Source organism: Miniopterus natalensis, chromosome 10 (genome assembly GCF_054644295.1).
Source record: "Miniopterus natalensis isolate mMinNat1 chromosome 10, mMinNat1.hap1, whole genome shotgun sequence".
Classification (NCBI taxonomy): Eukaryota; Metazoa; Chordata; class Mammalia; order Chiroptera; family Miniopteridae; genus Miniopterus; species Miniopterus natalensis.
In genome coordinates this window covers 76,111,783-76,127,204 of record NC_142090.1, presented here as the reverse complement: position 1 = coordinate 76,127,204, position 15,422 = coordinate 76,111,783, and the positions used below count along the sequence as shown (strand labels likewise).

Below are 15,422 nucleotides of genomic sequence, written 5' to 3'. Positions count from 1 at the left end.
GTACAGCAGCTCAGTGGAATATGGTACATAATCCGAGTTTCAAAAACTGTAGAGACATGATAAAATGTCTGTGGTGTAGTTTCAGGTAGAGGAAGCAGAACTGTAAAATGTGTCTCTGCTCTGATTAAAACTATTTAAAAATTATGTTCACCTCTGGACAAGGAATTGAGGGGCATGTGAAAATGAAAAACCAATGGTTCCTTAGGGTTGTGAGATTCTCTGGGATTTAGGCATCCCACCCCATTTTTTAATTTCTAAAATATTATTACCAGTTTTTAAGCTACAGAGACACCCATCACCTTTCCGAGTCTCCCAAAGCTGGTTCTCCCAGGAAAATGAAGGAACAGCAGCTGTCCATCCGGGAGGAAACGGCCGGGTAAGGTGGAAGTCAGGGCTCACAGCCCGGGACAGAGGCATGGGCTAGACACACGCGTGACATTTGCTGTGTGATTTGTGGCAGTTGACTATTCCTCTTACCAAGGTCTATAATACTCTTATTAACCTTTCTCTACTGTTCATCTCGGTATATTCACCCCAAATATGTAGAGAAGTTGTTGGCTAAAATACCCCATGTGGCGTATATTCTAACTGAATTTAGCATCCTATATTTTCCTCTACGATGTGTTATCTTTTTTAACAGCTTTATCGAGATTTAATTTACATATCATACAATTCACCCACTTAAAATGTACAATTCAATAGCCTTAGGATATCTGCAGATTCGTGCCACCATCGCCACTTTCAATTTTAAGACATTTCTATTACTCCAAGAAGAAACCACGCGCCTCTTAGTTGTTACCAAGTGCCCAGTCCCACCCTCAGGCTTAGGCAACCGCTAATCTCCATGGATTTGCCTATTCCGGGCCTTTCATATAAGTGGAATCGCACAATATGTGGTCCTTTGCGTCTGACTTCTTTTCCTTAGCATGATGTCTCCAAGGTTCACGCGTGTCACAGCATGTGTTAGTAAGCACTTCACTTCTCTTTATGACCAAGTGATATTCCAATATCTGGGCATCCACATTTTGTTTAGCTCTTCCTCAGCTGATGGACTTTGGGGTGTTTCCATACTTTGGCTGTTATGAACACACCTGTCCATGAACATTTACGTGCAAGTATTTGTACATGTACAAGCATGTGGACACACTTTCATTTCTCTAGGCTGTATACTTAGGAGTGGAACTGTTGGGTCATTAGGCTTATGTTTAACTGCTGGAGGACCTGCCGAGCTGCTTTCCAATCCCACCAGCAACATACGAGGATTCCAACATCTCCACGTCTTCACCAACATCTGTCCTTGTCTGTCTTTTTTACTGTAGACATCCTAGTGGGTGTGAAGCTGTATCTCACCGTGGTTTCGATTTGCATGTTCTTGATAGCTAGAGATGTCAAACCCATTCTCATGTGCTCATAAACCATTTGTATATCTTCTTTGGAGAACTCTCTGTTCAGATCCTTTGCCCATTTTTTAACTGTCTTTTCATTATGTTTTTAAAACACAGACTTTTTTCTTCTGCTTTTCATTGTTCAAAACCGAGGTAACACATAGGTATAAACTGTCCATCAGCAACTAGAAAATCAGAATTTCTTTCTTCCCGCATTGAAACATCTATATTCAACTTGGTACGTGCGTTCTGTTATGGGAACTGGTGGCTTTTGTCCTTGTCAGTAAATATTAGCACATCAAAACAATGATTGTTAAGCCTGGCAGAGTGACAAACTACGGTTGTATTTAATTCTTTGTTCTCAAGGTTGAAAGTTGGTGTTGCCCTTTTGGCATTGCTCTTTCACAAACCCTAGGGACAAATTCAAGGCCAAACCAAGGTCAATGCCCACGTTAGCAAATTCATTAATCAGGGCAATATGTATACATCTATTTTAAAGTGTAGCCTCCTTTTTGCTGTGTTTTGCTGGCTTTTTCTATACCAGGTAATATGTGGACCCACATCTCTGAAGATTTATTCCAAGGTTTTCTGGGGTTCTATTAGAAGTTTATGTATAACATGGGTTAAAAAATATCTGGTTATCATCTACATCACTCCTGATCTCTCAGCTCCTGTGGGGTCCCACTACGCTGGCCCTGGGTGTTGCCTTCTTGCTGGGCATACCTACTGTGTTGAATCGTGTCCCCCCTCCCCCCAAATCTCCAGTACCTTAGGTGACCTGATTTAGAGATAAAATCGTTATATAGGTAGTCAAGTTAAAATGAGGTCTTCAGGGTGGGTCCTAATCCAATCTGACCAGTATCCTTATAAAAAGGAGAAATTTAGGCACATAAGGAAGACCATGTGAAGAGACAGGGGGAACACAGCCATGTACAAGCCATGGAGAAGGAGCTGGAACTGCCCTCAGAGGGAACCAACCCTGCCAACACCTTGACCTTGGACTTCTAGCCTCCAGAAGTGCGGGGAGATAAATTTCTGTCGTTTAAGCCGCCCGGCCGGGGGTGCCCTGCTGCGCCCCGGGAGCTGGCACACCCGGCCGTGCACACCTGAGCACCAGAGCTGCGGCTGCCTCGGGGGTGGGTGCCTCACTCTCTGGAGGGTCGACTTTGCGACAGAAATGGTAAAAGCTGCGCCGCCTTGCAATGCAATGACTGCACTGCAGTTTTTAGTTCTAGCTGCTCGTGGAGTCTTTGTTCATAGGTCTTTTCTGTTCTCTTCCAAGGACTCAGACACAAGACTACGGGCCCTGGGCCAGAAAGCCTCCCTCCTCTACAACCACAAGGAACAGCCCGGGCTTCATTGCTGGGTCCGGCTTATCCTGCCTGGCTCCCCCTGGCCTGAGAGTGAGCACAGCTCCTCTCCCCGGCCTTCACCTTCCAGTTAATCAATCCCCTAGTCATATGGACCCTATCTCTTCAATGGCTTTTGGATCTGGCACCGCCGTAGCCAAGCCACTATCACCTCCTGCCTGGACAACCACTCTAACCCCTAACTGAGCTTTCTGCCTCCAGCCTTGCACCCTCACCCTCCCACAGCATTCCAGGGTGGTGACTTATTCAGTGTCGCTCCTACCAGCAAGCTCTGCGAGGAGAGGAAATGAGCCTGTTTTTGATCATGTATCCCTAGTACCTGGCACATAACATGTGTTCAGTAAATGTCTGATGAAGGTAGAGGGGGGCAGGGGTGAAAATAGGCAGTGAGGTTCACATTCCCTTACATAAACTGCAAGGCTCTGTTTTCTCATTGATCTCCGCTGAGCATATCCTTGGGCTGAGAAAGGCAATCAGTCGATACGAGTAGAGATGTCGAATGATGTGTTTTTCAAATTAAACGATACAGCTTTCTAAATGCATGGCCCATCGAGATCCAAACCAGTCTGCAGAAAAGGGCCATTGGGTGCTGTGTGCCTAGGGGCTGCCTTCCTTGAATTACCTTGGACGTCAGAATCGCATCTCTCTCACACACACCCCTCTCTGCTCAGGCCTGACAAACTTTATCTCTCCTTAAAAAATTTGTGCTAAAATATACCTAACATAGTGACCATGTTAACCATGTTTGAGCAGATAGCTCAGTGGTGTTAAGTATCTTCACACTGCTATGCAACCAATCCCCAGAATTACCTATTTTTAAAAACAAACATTAAATAACAAAAACTATGTAAAGGAATCCAAGGCTTCCTAAAGAGGCTTTCTAAAATATCTGCTAAATGTTAACTAAAGATGAAGCATCCGTTTACAGCCTTCCTTTTAAAGATGCCACAGTTTTTGTGCTTCAGGAAAGAAAACCCTTCCTGGGAAGGGTGAAAATGAACCCTGGCTTAAGTGGTGAACCTGTCTTAAGAACGTCCCTTCCAAAGGGTACGTCAAGTAATTATGTGTAATTTATTTTCTCCCTGATTCTTGTGAGTGCTTCCAAGGTACAAGAAAAAAGAGTGCACTTCTCAGCCAACGCCTCCTCCATCCAACGGGCCGACATTGCTGTGTTGTTTTCTCAGTGTTTTGAATGGTTTGGAGATTAGCATGGGTATTTAGCAAAAAGTACCATTTCAAATTACACGCTGCTGTGTGGTGCCAAAACACTGCGCACCGTCACCCGATGACGTCCACCAGCTCAGGACTAAGAGCCATGGGTGTTAGTCATCTGGCTTCGCAAAGCTGGGACATGGGGGAGTAAACAGTGTGTGTGCTCAGCCAGCCTTCTTAGAAAAGAAGGGTGTCTTAAACATGGTTTCAATTTTTTTAAATCTAGTAATATCTTCTAATCAACAGTGTGTGTATCTAAGTCAATCTGACAAATAGATTTGCTCAAAAGAAGGAATATTTTATGCATGGCATCCTCAAAAAAATGATAATCACATTTACAAGGATATATGCCAGCAACCTTCTGGTCCTCATTGGCCCAGGTTTTTATTTATATATGAGCTCAACCACCATAACCACATATATGTGTGGATATTAAAATTGCTTTAACTTTAGTATAATGCTTAGAAAGGGATGCAAAGTAATCCCTCCCTGGCACTGGCCACAGATTGCATTTTTTATCCTGGCTTGTATCTCACCCACTGAGGACACAGAGGTGCTGAAAGAAACTGAAAATGGCTAAGTCCAATCCCAATCATTATTAGGAGAAAACAAAAACCCAATATTCAAAAGCAGATGACTCAGGCCCAGTGTGAGGAGAGTGCATTGGTATAACAAGAGCTAAAGGATTTTATTAAAGATAATTCAGGAGCTAGTGCTGGAGACTACCTTGCTCAGGGAATGAATACCCAAAATCCTTTATTTCCAATCCCCAAAAGAGTTGAACAACTTGACTCTTAAATCTCATTGTCACTCCACAAAGTCCTCTAACAGTCAATCACAAAGTTGCCTGAGAGAAAGTTTCCCTGGATCCCACGAAAAACACAGCTTTTTAACAGACATCTCCATGCAACATTTAGAACAGATCTCACATTAAGAGGCTAATATAAGAGGTTAATCAATCCAGGTACGTGTAGCCTAAAGCTGGGGCCCAAGAATTATTTGCAAATAATTAAATGCAAATAATGCACGGACAATTATCAGAAAGAATGTTACTTATGCATTCACAGATAAGTGCAATAGTAAACACAATTGGAAAATTCCCACCTGGAAGCCACCCAGAGTAGCGCTTATATAAATGTGAGCTCTTTTCTTACACTGACTCCCCTTCTACTTAACAAACACAATGCCTGCCTGGCCTTGGCAACCCTCAGTGTCTCTGCCTATAAAATGGGAAATAAAGCTGTATCTTAATAAATGGAGGGTAACTTCTTCTAATGAATGACTTTACAGAAAGCACAGATAAGCACAAACTTTGTACCTAAAAATGATTTTAAGTCATGTTTGAAAGCACACGGTCGAGAGACACGTGCTGTGGGCATAGGAGAGGGGCTCGGGGGCAGCGACTCAGGGATGCGGGAACCCAGAGGCACTCAGCGGCACCAGGCCGCAGGCCCTTCCCTGAGCTCTCCGCCCCTCCACAAACTATGCTGTTTGTTGGTTTCAAAAGATGGTGAGTGAGGAGTTTGGAAATCATTATTTCTTTATATATATAGGCTCTTTTTACCCTTTAGTGAATGCACAGACTGCTATATTGTTGAAAAAAGCAGTAAAAGGGAAACATCCTGCGCATTGAGAAATATTGATTCTCCCAGTATTTTAGAGGGTGACAAACAGAATGGCCACTCTAAGTCTAGGGGCCGTAACATCTTGATGTGAGCAAAGGGCAACTTTGGCTTGTGCAATGACACAAAGCTTATTAAAAGCTTAGAGGGAAGAAACACAAGGGGATCCAGATGTCTCAAATGGAGTAAGATTTTCCCTCCCCAAATAGCTGAAGGCAAGTACTATCTGGGGCAAAGAAGCAAACTAGCAACATAGCTGAAAGGTGCCGATCTTGACCATTTCCAAAGTGGAGGGTTTCTAAGAGGCTACGTGCAAGCAAATCCTAAGTTAAGATTTGGAGGGAAGCAAACCTTTTAAAGCTTCCATATTTGAAATTTACACAAAACTGAGCTCAGGTGAGGTACAAAGAGTTAGCTTCTAAATTACTCAGTCTGTACATTTTAATTTTTATTAATTATATTTTCTTAACTGTGTCTTACAGCATGCTGCACACTTGCTAACCTTGAACTCTGAATACAGTACTGCAGTCCCTTTCCTTAAACAGAATCACAGAATATTAGAGTAGAGGACTCCTTCGAGATCAGTTAGAATTGGGGTTCTCAGCCCTGGCTACACTTTACAAACATTTTTGAAGCTTTTAAAATATATAGAGGCTCACGGCTCCACCCCAAACCAATTAAATCACAAAGGGTGTAGATGTCAATATTTTTTGTAATAAACTCCACAGGTGGTTCTACTGGGCTGCCAAGATTAAGAGCCATTGATACAGAATATATACATTTGCAATGCCCGATACCATAGCCACTGGCTGTCACTGGCCATAGTCACAAGTGGCCACGGAGCACTTGAAATGTGACTAGTCCAAATTGTGTGGTAATTGCAAAATACACACCAATTTCAAAGATTCAGTACCAAAAAAAAATCACAAAGCATCTCATCAACATTTTTATATTGATTATACTTTGAAACGAAAATCTTTCAGATCTATTGGGTTAAATAAAATCTTATTAAAATTAACTTTACCTGTTTCTATTCACCCTTTTCATGTGGCTACGAGGACATTTAAAGTTACACATGTAGCTCACATTTGTGGCCCCCACTATTGAATGGTGCTGGTCAAGACAACACGCTTATTACAAATGATGAAACTGAGGCAGGAACGCAGAATGGGTTCAAGGCAGCACTTTGGGGATTCCCTCTCCCGGTCTTAAGGTTCTTTTCCTGTTGCTATAGACCTCTTGGTTGCACAGCTAAGAATGGCAGAGCCCTGATGCCATCAGCCAGATTTTAAACCTTTCTTTCTCTTGTCTTGCTCACCGCTTCTTCTAAGATTTGATATTAAAATCTAACTCCCTTATGGAAAAATAGCCCCTCTCCACTGTGCACATGCTTGTGATTTGTTATTGTAGGATTACTCATGAAAGTAGAGGAAGGAGAATGGATGTTAAAAAATAAATCTAGGAAAACATTAACATAAAGAAAATGCAGAGAAGGGATGGGAAGGACTATTAAGGCTCTCAGATGTAGACGGTCAAGTTCTAGCCTGTGAATGTTTTACCATGTTGTGGCTTAATAAGTAACCCCGGAGACCCTCAGCATTCTAAGAGCCATCTTCAGCACAGTGTGGGGCTCTGCTCAGAATTTAGAAGTTTGAACCTACAAAATTGTCTTTCCTCCCAGAAGGGCTGTTTTCCTGGGCCACGTTGTCATTACAGGGAGGCAAATCGGGCTCTTCGCAACGGTGGGCCACGCCATACCTAGGTACCCTGCTGGAAATGGACTTTCTACCCTCTGGTGAGCGGCTTAGTACCTGGTCATTCAGAAACCAAGCAGCAGCATTGCTTACATAAAGAAGAAAATCTTGTTTTGATAAAGTGTAAGATCTGGCAAATGAAGATAAAAATGTATTTCTTCTCATAACCAGCTAATTCCAAAAAACACAAAGATGTTTTTTGTTGTATGTGGTTTTCCCCCCTGGGGAAGCCAGCAGAGAGCGAATTGCATAAAACTGGCTGAAATGCATTATATTTGAGAAATCATGCAACACAGGGCTCCTCAGTGCAATAAAAGAATAAAAAAGACCTGACTTCTGATAGAAAGCCTTAATGCAAAGAGCTGGAAAGGAAACGTACGCGCCAGGCCAAACCACACATACAGTAGATGCATTCAAGATTTCTATTGAGATAGTCTTGTTCCCCATCCTAAATACTGCATAACCTAAATGTCATCTTAAATCAAATGTTTGGTGCTCTGGAGCCCCCTATGTTGCATGCGTGATTTCTATTAGCTATGATTAGTCAGGCTTTGCCAGTCAAACCACAAAGAGCATACTTCCAGGCTCAACTCACTTCTCATGTAGTGAGATTCACCTCCAGACTCTCATTCCTACACACCAACCTGGAAAATAATAACTTACAGATGGATCCCAGGCAGAAGTACATCTGCCAGAGTGAAAACACTTGTTGCTCTATTGAACTAAAAGAAAGGTTATCGATTTCAACTTTAAATAATTTTTCGGATCTCTTCGTCAAAGATCATCAAGAGAAGACAAGAAGTACAGAAAGGTGCTGCCTTATTCCGAAATGGCCCTTTAGAGCATTTTCAGCTCCGTCTGGCTTTTCGTCTCACATGAAATCTGGATGGTGTACTTTTACAGGGCACGTCTAATAATCACAGACGAAGAAGGATGACCTTTAAATAAGGAGGCCAATATTAGAAAAATTAACATCACGGATATGTAAGAATAAACAGAATAGAAACTGCAGTTTATAAGATTAGGGCACACATTCAAAAGATCTCATTTTTTTAAAAATATCTTTGAAAAGTTAGTGATCAAAGGCTTAACAAGAGCAGGCATCCAAAGTCATGGGTTGTGTTTCATTCATGACAAGGGCGTTTACGGTGGCCTGGCTCATGGAAAGAAAACCTAACCGACCTAGAGGCAGAGACGGGGCTGCTAGGCTCCGTTTGGCTCTCGGTTCTGGGCCTCGGGTGAGCCAGGGAACACCACCAGGCCTTAGGTTCTGTTCTTGCAAATGAAGAGGTTGGTTTATGAGGGCGAAGACCTCCCCCCAGCTCCAGCTCTACATATGCCATAGGCCTTTCTATCTCACCATCAGGATCCTGAGGCCTCGGCCCAAAGGAGCTGTTTCTCTCTAAAATTAGTTCGAGCCAAACACCAACATGGTAGTTTTCAATCCTTGTTAATTTCAGGGTAGAGATTAGAAATGTAGACCTTGAGGAAGTGGAAGGAAGCAATGAAAATATGTATTTTTAAAGTGTTAAATGGATTTTGATCTATTTCTCAGAAAAGATAATGGGGCAGTAGAGCATGGATGAAAGAAATATGGAAATGTCAGCATAACATCTTATACATTCAGGAATTTATCCTAAACTTTGCAAGTTTTATTCTGAAAGTTCCAGAGTCTCAACAGAGCTTGAAGTTTTTGCTCTTGTTTCTGGAGCAGTGTTATCATAACCTAGAAACTTGTAAAAGGACTGGCTCTCTCGCTCTCTCTCTCCCCCTTCTCTTCCTCTCAAGTTAAATCCATGATTTGTGATTCCCAAGAATGAAATACTAATGAATCCTCAAAAAACCCACTAATTGCCCATTTTTTTTCCTAATTACAAAATGTAAGAACTCTTTAGTGAGAACATTAAACACGATGTCATTTTTAAAGTGCCACAGTTTCTTTTTAAAGCAATGCTATAAAATAGATAGCTTATTCAGTTTACAAATAGCAACACAAAAAGGTTCTTTAAGTCTGCTTAGCATATCTGAAAGTGCTTCTTTTTCACAGTTAAACATTTGAGGCTATTGGCCTCCCCCAGTTTATTACCTTATCTCAGTTGTATAATTTTCTCAAGTACGATTCAGAGAAATGGTCCTAGATTTAAATTTTTAAACACTAATTTATAAAAGCATTGGTTGATTCCCATAATACAGCTGGTAGTCAAACTGGACAAGATAATGAATTGACTGAGATCATTGTTCCATCTTCATCCAAGAAAGCTGCCTCTAAAAAAAGATCTTAAATTGCTGTAGAAATCCAATTTGTAAGAAGCCAAAGAAGCATATAGATGGGAAACACTAGCATGATCACATTAATTTTGTGACTAACGGCAATGCTTTGGAGTAAAGAAGAAAAAAAGAAAAGATGACCAAAAAAATAAAAATAGTAAGTCCATTCAAATCCCCAGTTTTAATTTAGCAACAACACAACCAGAAGAAAACCAACTACAAATACAAAGCTCACATCTTGGGGATCCCACAAGCATCACCCCCACATACACAAAATAATTCTCAGCTTAATGAGAAACAAATTCCAGTGCTAAGGAAATGCTGTAGGGTGGTGATACATCATTGCTAAAAAGTAAATTATACTAAGAAATCCGGAGGCCAGGAACTTGACGTCAGTACAAATAGCCATGGAAAGTCCATGATTGATTGGTTTTGAACCTGCGGTGTGGGAAACTGACAAGCAGTTGTCATGAAAATCTTCAACTTACTGTAATTGAAAAGCTATAAGGGGAAAGTCTCTCGACAAACTACCATTCATTTAACCACCTATTCAAATAAAAGCTGCAACACCACAGAGAGACAGAAGGAAAGGCACAGTTTACACTTTTTTGGTGGGAATGTTCTAATAAACTATCTGCTTATGTATAAACTATATGAGGTCACAACTGGCTTCTCATTTACAGGCAATTTATGGATATCAGCAACTTACATTAAAAACAGTCGGCTCGAAGGTGCTATCAACTGAGCAAATGTGCTTACTCTGAGTCAAGTTGGAAAATAAAAATCACTATGAATCAGTCAGGGCTTTAAAAGGACAGATCTACTAAAAATGCTACAAGCCAAGAAAAACGGGAAAATCTATAGAGAGGCACAGGTGAGTTCTTTCATTGTTTTCTTTTTTAAGTTTTAGAACCAAAGTAATAGCTGATAGTCGATTGCTAGCACCCTTTTCAGTGGAATACACATCTAGATTGGAATGTGGAGAATGGTTTTTTGTTTGTTTTCTTTTTAATTTTTAGGTTTCTTTTTTAAGAATTCCCTCCTTATTAAAACTTAAGTACTTATTGTAGTGATTCATAAAAGCTTGTAGAGTAGTAAGAAAATTCTTAGCTGACACATAAACATGCTCATAAACATTATTTTACCCAGGAAATAAAGGTCTTATTCACACACACACAACACACACACACACACACACACCTTCCACACAAAATGCTACCAAGCCCCACGAAACTGACAAAAGCAACATTTAAACTCAGCGCAAAACACAAATCCCACTTCTGAATTCCATCTATGAAAAGACAAGATTGGCTTCATTTTACCCAAACTGCAAAGTTCCCTCTCTGCTTCATACCCGTAATAAACAGCATCTTACCATTATCTGTAGAATAAATTCAGCAACGTGTTGCTTCCTGCAGTCACCAAATCAAGGCTTTTTTTCTTCCTTTCTTTCTAGTGACTTCTTTTTTCACCAGCAAGATTAGGAAGGAAATAAATCTGAGGATTCGCCTCAGTATTTCAGACACAAGATTGTGAGGCTAGCCCTTAGTAAAAAAAAAAAAAAGAACAGGTCTGGTATTTTACAATCACTTCTGCAACTCAGAGGTATACCTCCTGGACTCTCGGACCTCCTCTCCTCCCTCGATCTCTACGTTTCTTTTGGTAATGAGACTAATTTTTCCAGTAGCCTCGAACTCCCTAGATTTAACCGACATGGAAAATGTGACTAAAAACTTGTAGAACTGTCTAGCCTCCAACCCTACACAGAATCAACTTTGTTGCAAGTGTTGAGCACCTCGCAAGCAGCTACTTGCTCTCTTAGCCTCCTGGACTGCACAGCAGTGAACGCCAAATAACAGTGCGCCATCTAGTTAGCAAGCCGAGCTCTCCCTTCCAGAAGGGGGGACACCTTCCAGCCCTGGGAGTTAAGGACTTGTCAGGGTTCAGCTGCTCTGAAGGTCCAATTGTTTATTTAAATAAAAAAAAAAATATATCGCTACTGAGATAATCCACATCCAGAGGATATGGGAAAATTTAGGTTATAATGGCACTACAAACTTTTACATCTAACTTTGATTTACAAGATAAAAGCAAGTTTTAAATTAAAAGGGCTTTCTGTTAATAGAGCTTATTATTCTGAAGACGGGAATGATTTTCTTCGAAAGTTGTCCCTGGGTGCATGCCTATTATCTTTGCCTTTCCCCTTCCACTAATGAGCATTTATCTAAAGAGCCTGTTAATCCTCTGATGTGTGCTTCTGGTCAGAGGTAACAGTTGGAATAAAACCGCTAATCACCGATCACTAAATCACTGATCATTAATCACGCCCTTCAGTGTCCGTGACCCCGGCCAATTTTTCCTCTAGGTCTATGCATCACAAACGAGAAGTTTAACGTTTTAGATGCACACGCATTGGGGGGGGGGGGAGACTATTTCATGTCTAGATGGGAATAAATAATAAACACCGCCACAAACTGGGGGAAGGATTTTTCCATTAGACCCCAGACAGGAGTTTCACAAAGTGCCCGCTCCACAGCCTGGCTTTCGCTCTGAAGACAGCAGATCTGATCCTAACAAAACCTGTGTCCTTCAGGAAACTCCCACCTACTCAGATCATACATTTTCCTTCGTTTAGCTTTTACCCGCTGCAGCCCAGAGAGCTCACAAACCCTCTGGCCCTTCCATCCCAAGCCCTATGAGTAATTTTTTATTTGGTTTCTACTGAGCACCCCCCAAACACCCCCGGAGAGTTTTTACTTTTGTCCTTTAAGCGTGTCACACACACAGTTGTTTTTATTCCAACTGGCAGATTCGGAGTCTGACTCAATTCAATAACTTAGGAATTTAACTTCCTCCTTAAACACAGCCATGGAAGGTTAAGAGAAAGAAAGTAACACACAGCAGTTCCTTGCAGGGCACTTGGGGTTGAGCAGCTCGCGCTCGCTCCCTTTGCAAATGAAACGCTTAACCTCGGTCCTTGCAGCTAAATCTGACTTGGTCAGCAGCCCGCTCCCCTCCCGCGCGACGCAGCTGGAGAACGGCGACGGCGCGCTCGGGAAAGTTAAGGACTTTGTTTGCAATGGGCGTGCTGTTTTCCGAAGTCCCCACGGGGACCCGGCGTTATCCTGAAGCCTCTCGGCGCTCCCTGAGATGCCTTTTCTCGTCGGGGCCGAGCGTTTGCGCCCCGGAGAAGCGGGCCTGCTGGCGTCTTTCTTAAAGAATAGAAAAGGGCAGGTCGTGCCCGCGCTGATCAGGTACCCTGCTCGCCCGGACGCCAGGAGCTCTCACCCACACCCCGGGGACCGCGCCGCGGCGGGGAAAGCGGCGAGAGGCGGAGGCGGAGGCGGAGGCGGAGGCGGAGGCGGAGGCGGGGCCCGAGCGGTACCGGAGTGGGCGGGAGCTGGGGGGCGGGGAGGGGTCCCGGAGGCGGGGGCAGTCCCGATGCCCCGGGAACTGGCGGTTGTACAAGTCTGTCTGGGGCTGGGGGTGGAAAGCAGAGTTGCTTTGTCAGCATTTCTAAGCCCCCCCCCCCTCCGGAACCCTTGAATATCTGAAGCTGTTAATCAGACACTTACTGGCCTGCAGAATGACGTAATGGACCTGCATCCAGCCTTTATTTCTTGACACATGTCAGCGAGGGAGGGAAAAATAAAAATCTAACACACTCTGCGGACTCTGACACAACATGCACGCAGCGCATCCAGTTCGCGGCCTCCAACGAGCGTGAAGTGGGGGCGGCACCGGTCGGGGGTCGTTGGGGAGGGGGTGGACTTTATCCAGCTGTTTACCCCCCACACCCCCAAACAAATCTGGGGCCGAGCAGCAGCAGGATGCAACAGCCGGGAGGAAACGTGTCCTTGGTTGCTTCGCACGCCTGGCCCCTCTAAGAACTTCGTGAAAAGTTTAAGCGGTGCCGTGGAGAATCTGCCGTACAGGGTCCGCCGCCGGGAACTGCCACCGCGCCGCCGCGGCGACAGCGGCAGCTGTCATTTGGGGCAGCGGCGGGGAAGAGGTGGTGATGCCAGCGAGCACGGGACAGGGCGAGGGAGGCAGGAGGCGGCCGGAGGAGGCGACGCAAGGAGCCCCTCCGCTCTCGAGCCGCCGCGCCCGGAGCGAGAGCCGAGCGCGCTCCGAGGGCAACGCGCCCTCCCCGGGCGCGCGCACCAGCCGCGGGGGCAGCCCTGCGGGAGAGGCGGCAGCAGCAGGCTGGGCACCCGCGAGGACGCGAGCCCCCGCCGCCCGCCTGTCCACCCGCTAGGTGACCCGGCGTCCTCGCCGCGCCCGCTGGAAGTTTGCAAACTTTCTCCGGGGGTTCCGCCGCATCACCGGGAGGTTGGGGACGCGGGGGAAGGTTCCTGGCTCGCCGTCTCCGCTGCCGCCGCCGCTGCCACCGCTTGACCGCACTTCTGGAGGGTTCCGCACCTTGCCAGGTCTCTGGAGGCAAACACACACCCCCGATTCATAACTGTTCCCCGTGTCAGGGAAACACACGCGCGCTCCCACACACGCACGCACGCCGGGCGGACACAGCGCTCGCTCCACGTTAGCATCCCTCCAGTCGCACGGCGCGGCGGCCACCGAGACGCGCTCCGGGATGGACACGGCGTGGGGTCTCTGGGGTGGCCTCAGGACACACAATTCCACAGTCCACCAGCATTTGGGGCCGGACTTCCCTCTGGTCCGCCAAAGTGTTTACAAACACAGATCACCCTCCAAAACAATGCATCGCATCTTCCCTACTCCTTGCCCTGTGACCTGCCCACTGGACCAAGTAACCTCGCGGCTGCCGCCTAGAACCAACCCCTGCAAACAAGTACGCTCCCGAGATGGCTCCCTCGGCAAGTGCAACAAAAGTAGCTAAATGCAAAAGCCCCAGAAGTGGCCCGGCCGTATTTTTAGGAACTTACCAAACAAGTGTGGAGAAGGCAAGAGCAGAGCCCGGGTGAAGGGACCACGTTGGACTGAGCAAAGATTACAATACATTCTATTTAGAGTGCATTACATCACCCCCCCGGTGACGTCACGTGGGATTCCTGAACTTCTAAATCATTGCGGTCCGCGGGGGAGGGAGGCCGGGGCGGGGCCGGGCGCCGAGGGGGCGGACGCCGCCCCGGCCCCGCCCTGACCCCGCCCAGGAGCGGACCCTGGTGCACCCGGCGGAGAGCGCGGCGGCGGCGGAGACGCGCAAGCAACAGCTTGCAGAGCCCAGCGCCGTGTGACACGGCTCCCTGACATTAGCGGTGTGAGTCAGCTTGGAAACAATCCTCCGGGCTGCAGGCGCGACCTCGGAGGAGGGGCTCTCCTGCAGGAGGGGGCCTGGCAGCATTGGAAAGGTGTGGGGACGGGGGTCGGGGACAGGCGGGGACGGGGGTCCTGAAGCGCGCGGGAAGACTTTCTGGAACATAAATGCAAGACGCCCCCCTCTTCCGTCACCAGCAGATGTCCAGCTCCTTTTGGCCTGCGACAGCCGTGACCTGATTACAGTGTTCCCTGCATCCTGGCTCCTCGGAGCACTCGCTCCAAACTCCTGTAATCGCCCCCGCCCCACGTCCCATCCAAGGCAACTGCTTTTTTTTTGTGCACGCTCGCTCGGGGGTGCGCAGACCCCACCCTGCCCAAGACCCCCCGCCTGGTGCTTCTGAGAAGCCCGGGGAAGAGTTGCCCCTGGAGGCGAAAGGTGAAGCGCAGCTCGAGCGCAGCGAGGAGCCTGATTTAGAATCCGCGTCAGAGCCGGAAGGCCCCTGGCGATCCCTTCCAGAGCCGCGTCTGGGACTCGCCCGAGCTCACCGGCTGGCAAGTGGCAGAGCCCGA

The 15,422-nt window shown here is 45.9% G+C and overlaps 1 protein-coding gene across 7 annotated transcripts in view; it reads right to left on the bottom strand.

Annotated features, from left to right (window-relative positions):
* CREB5 (cAMP responsive element binding protein 5) overlaps positions 1-14,681 on the bottom strand; it is a 362,805-nt gene extending 348,124 nt beyond the window's left edge. For 3 of the 7 annotated variants that reach the window (XM_016222264.2, XM_016222265.2, XM_016222268.2), the window contains exons 1-2: positions 14,519-14,681; positions 13,187-14,045 (exon numbers count right to left, since the gene is read on the bottom strand). In XM_016222264.2, coding sequence (XP_016077750.1) covers positions 13,187-13,240 — 54 coding nt within the window. In that variant the 5' untranslated portion in view covers positions 13,241-14,045; positions 14,519-14,681. Of the gene's footprint in view, positions 1-10,986; positions 12,209-13,186; positions 14,046-14,518 lie in introns of those variants that run through there. The other 4 variants (XM_087821233.1, XM_087821234.1, XM_016222266.2 and 1 more) reach the window with 4 other exon arrangements.
* Positions 14,682-15,422: the final 741 nt, after the last annotated feature.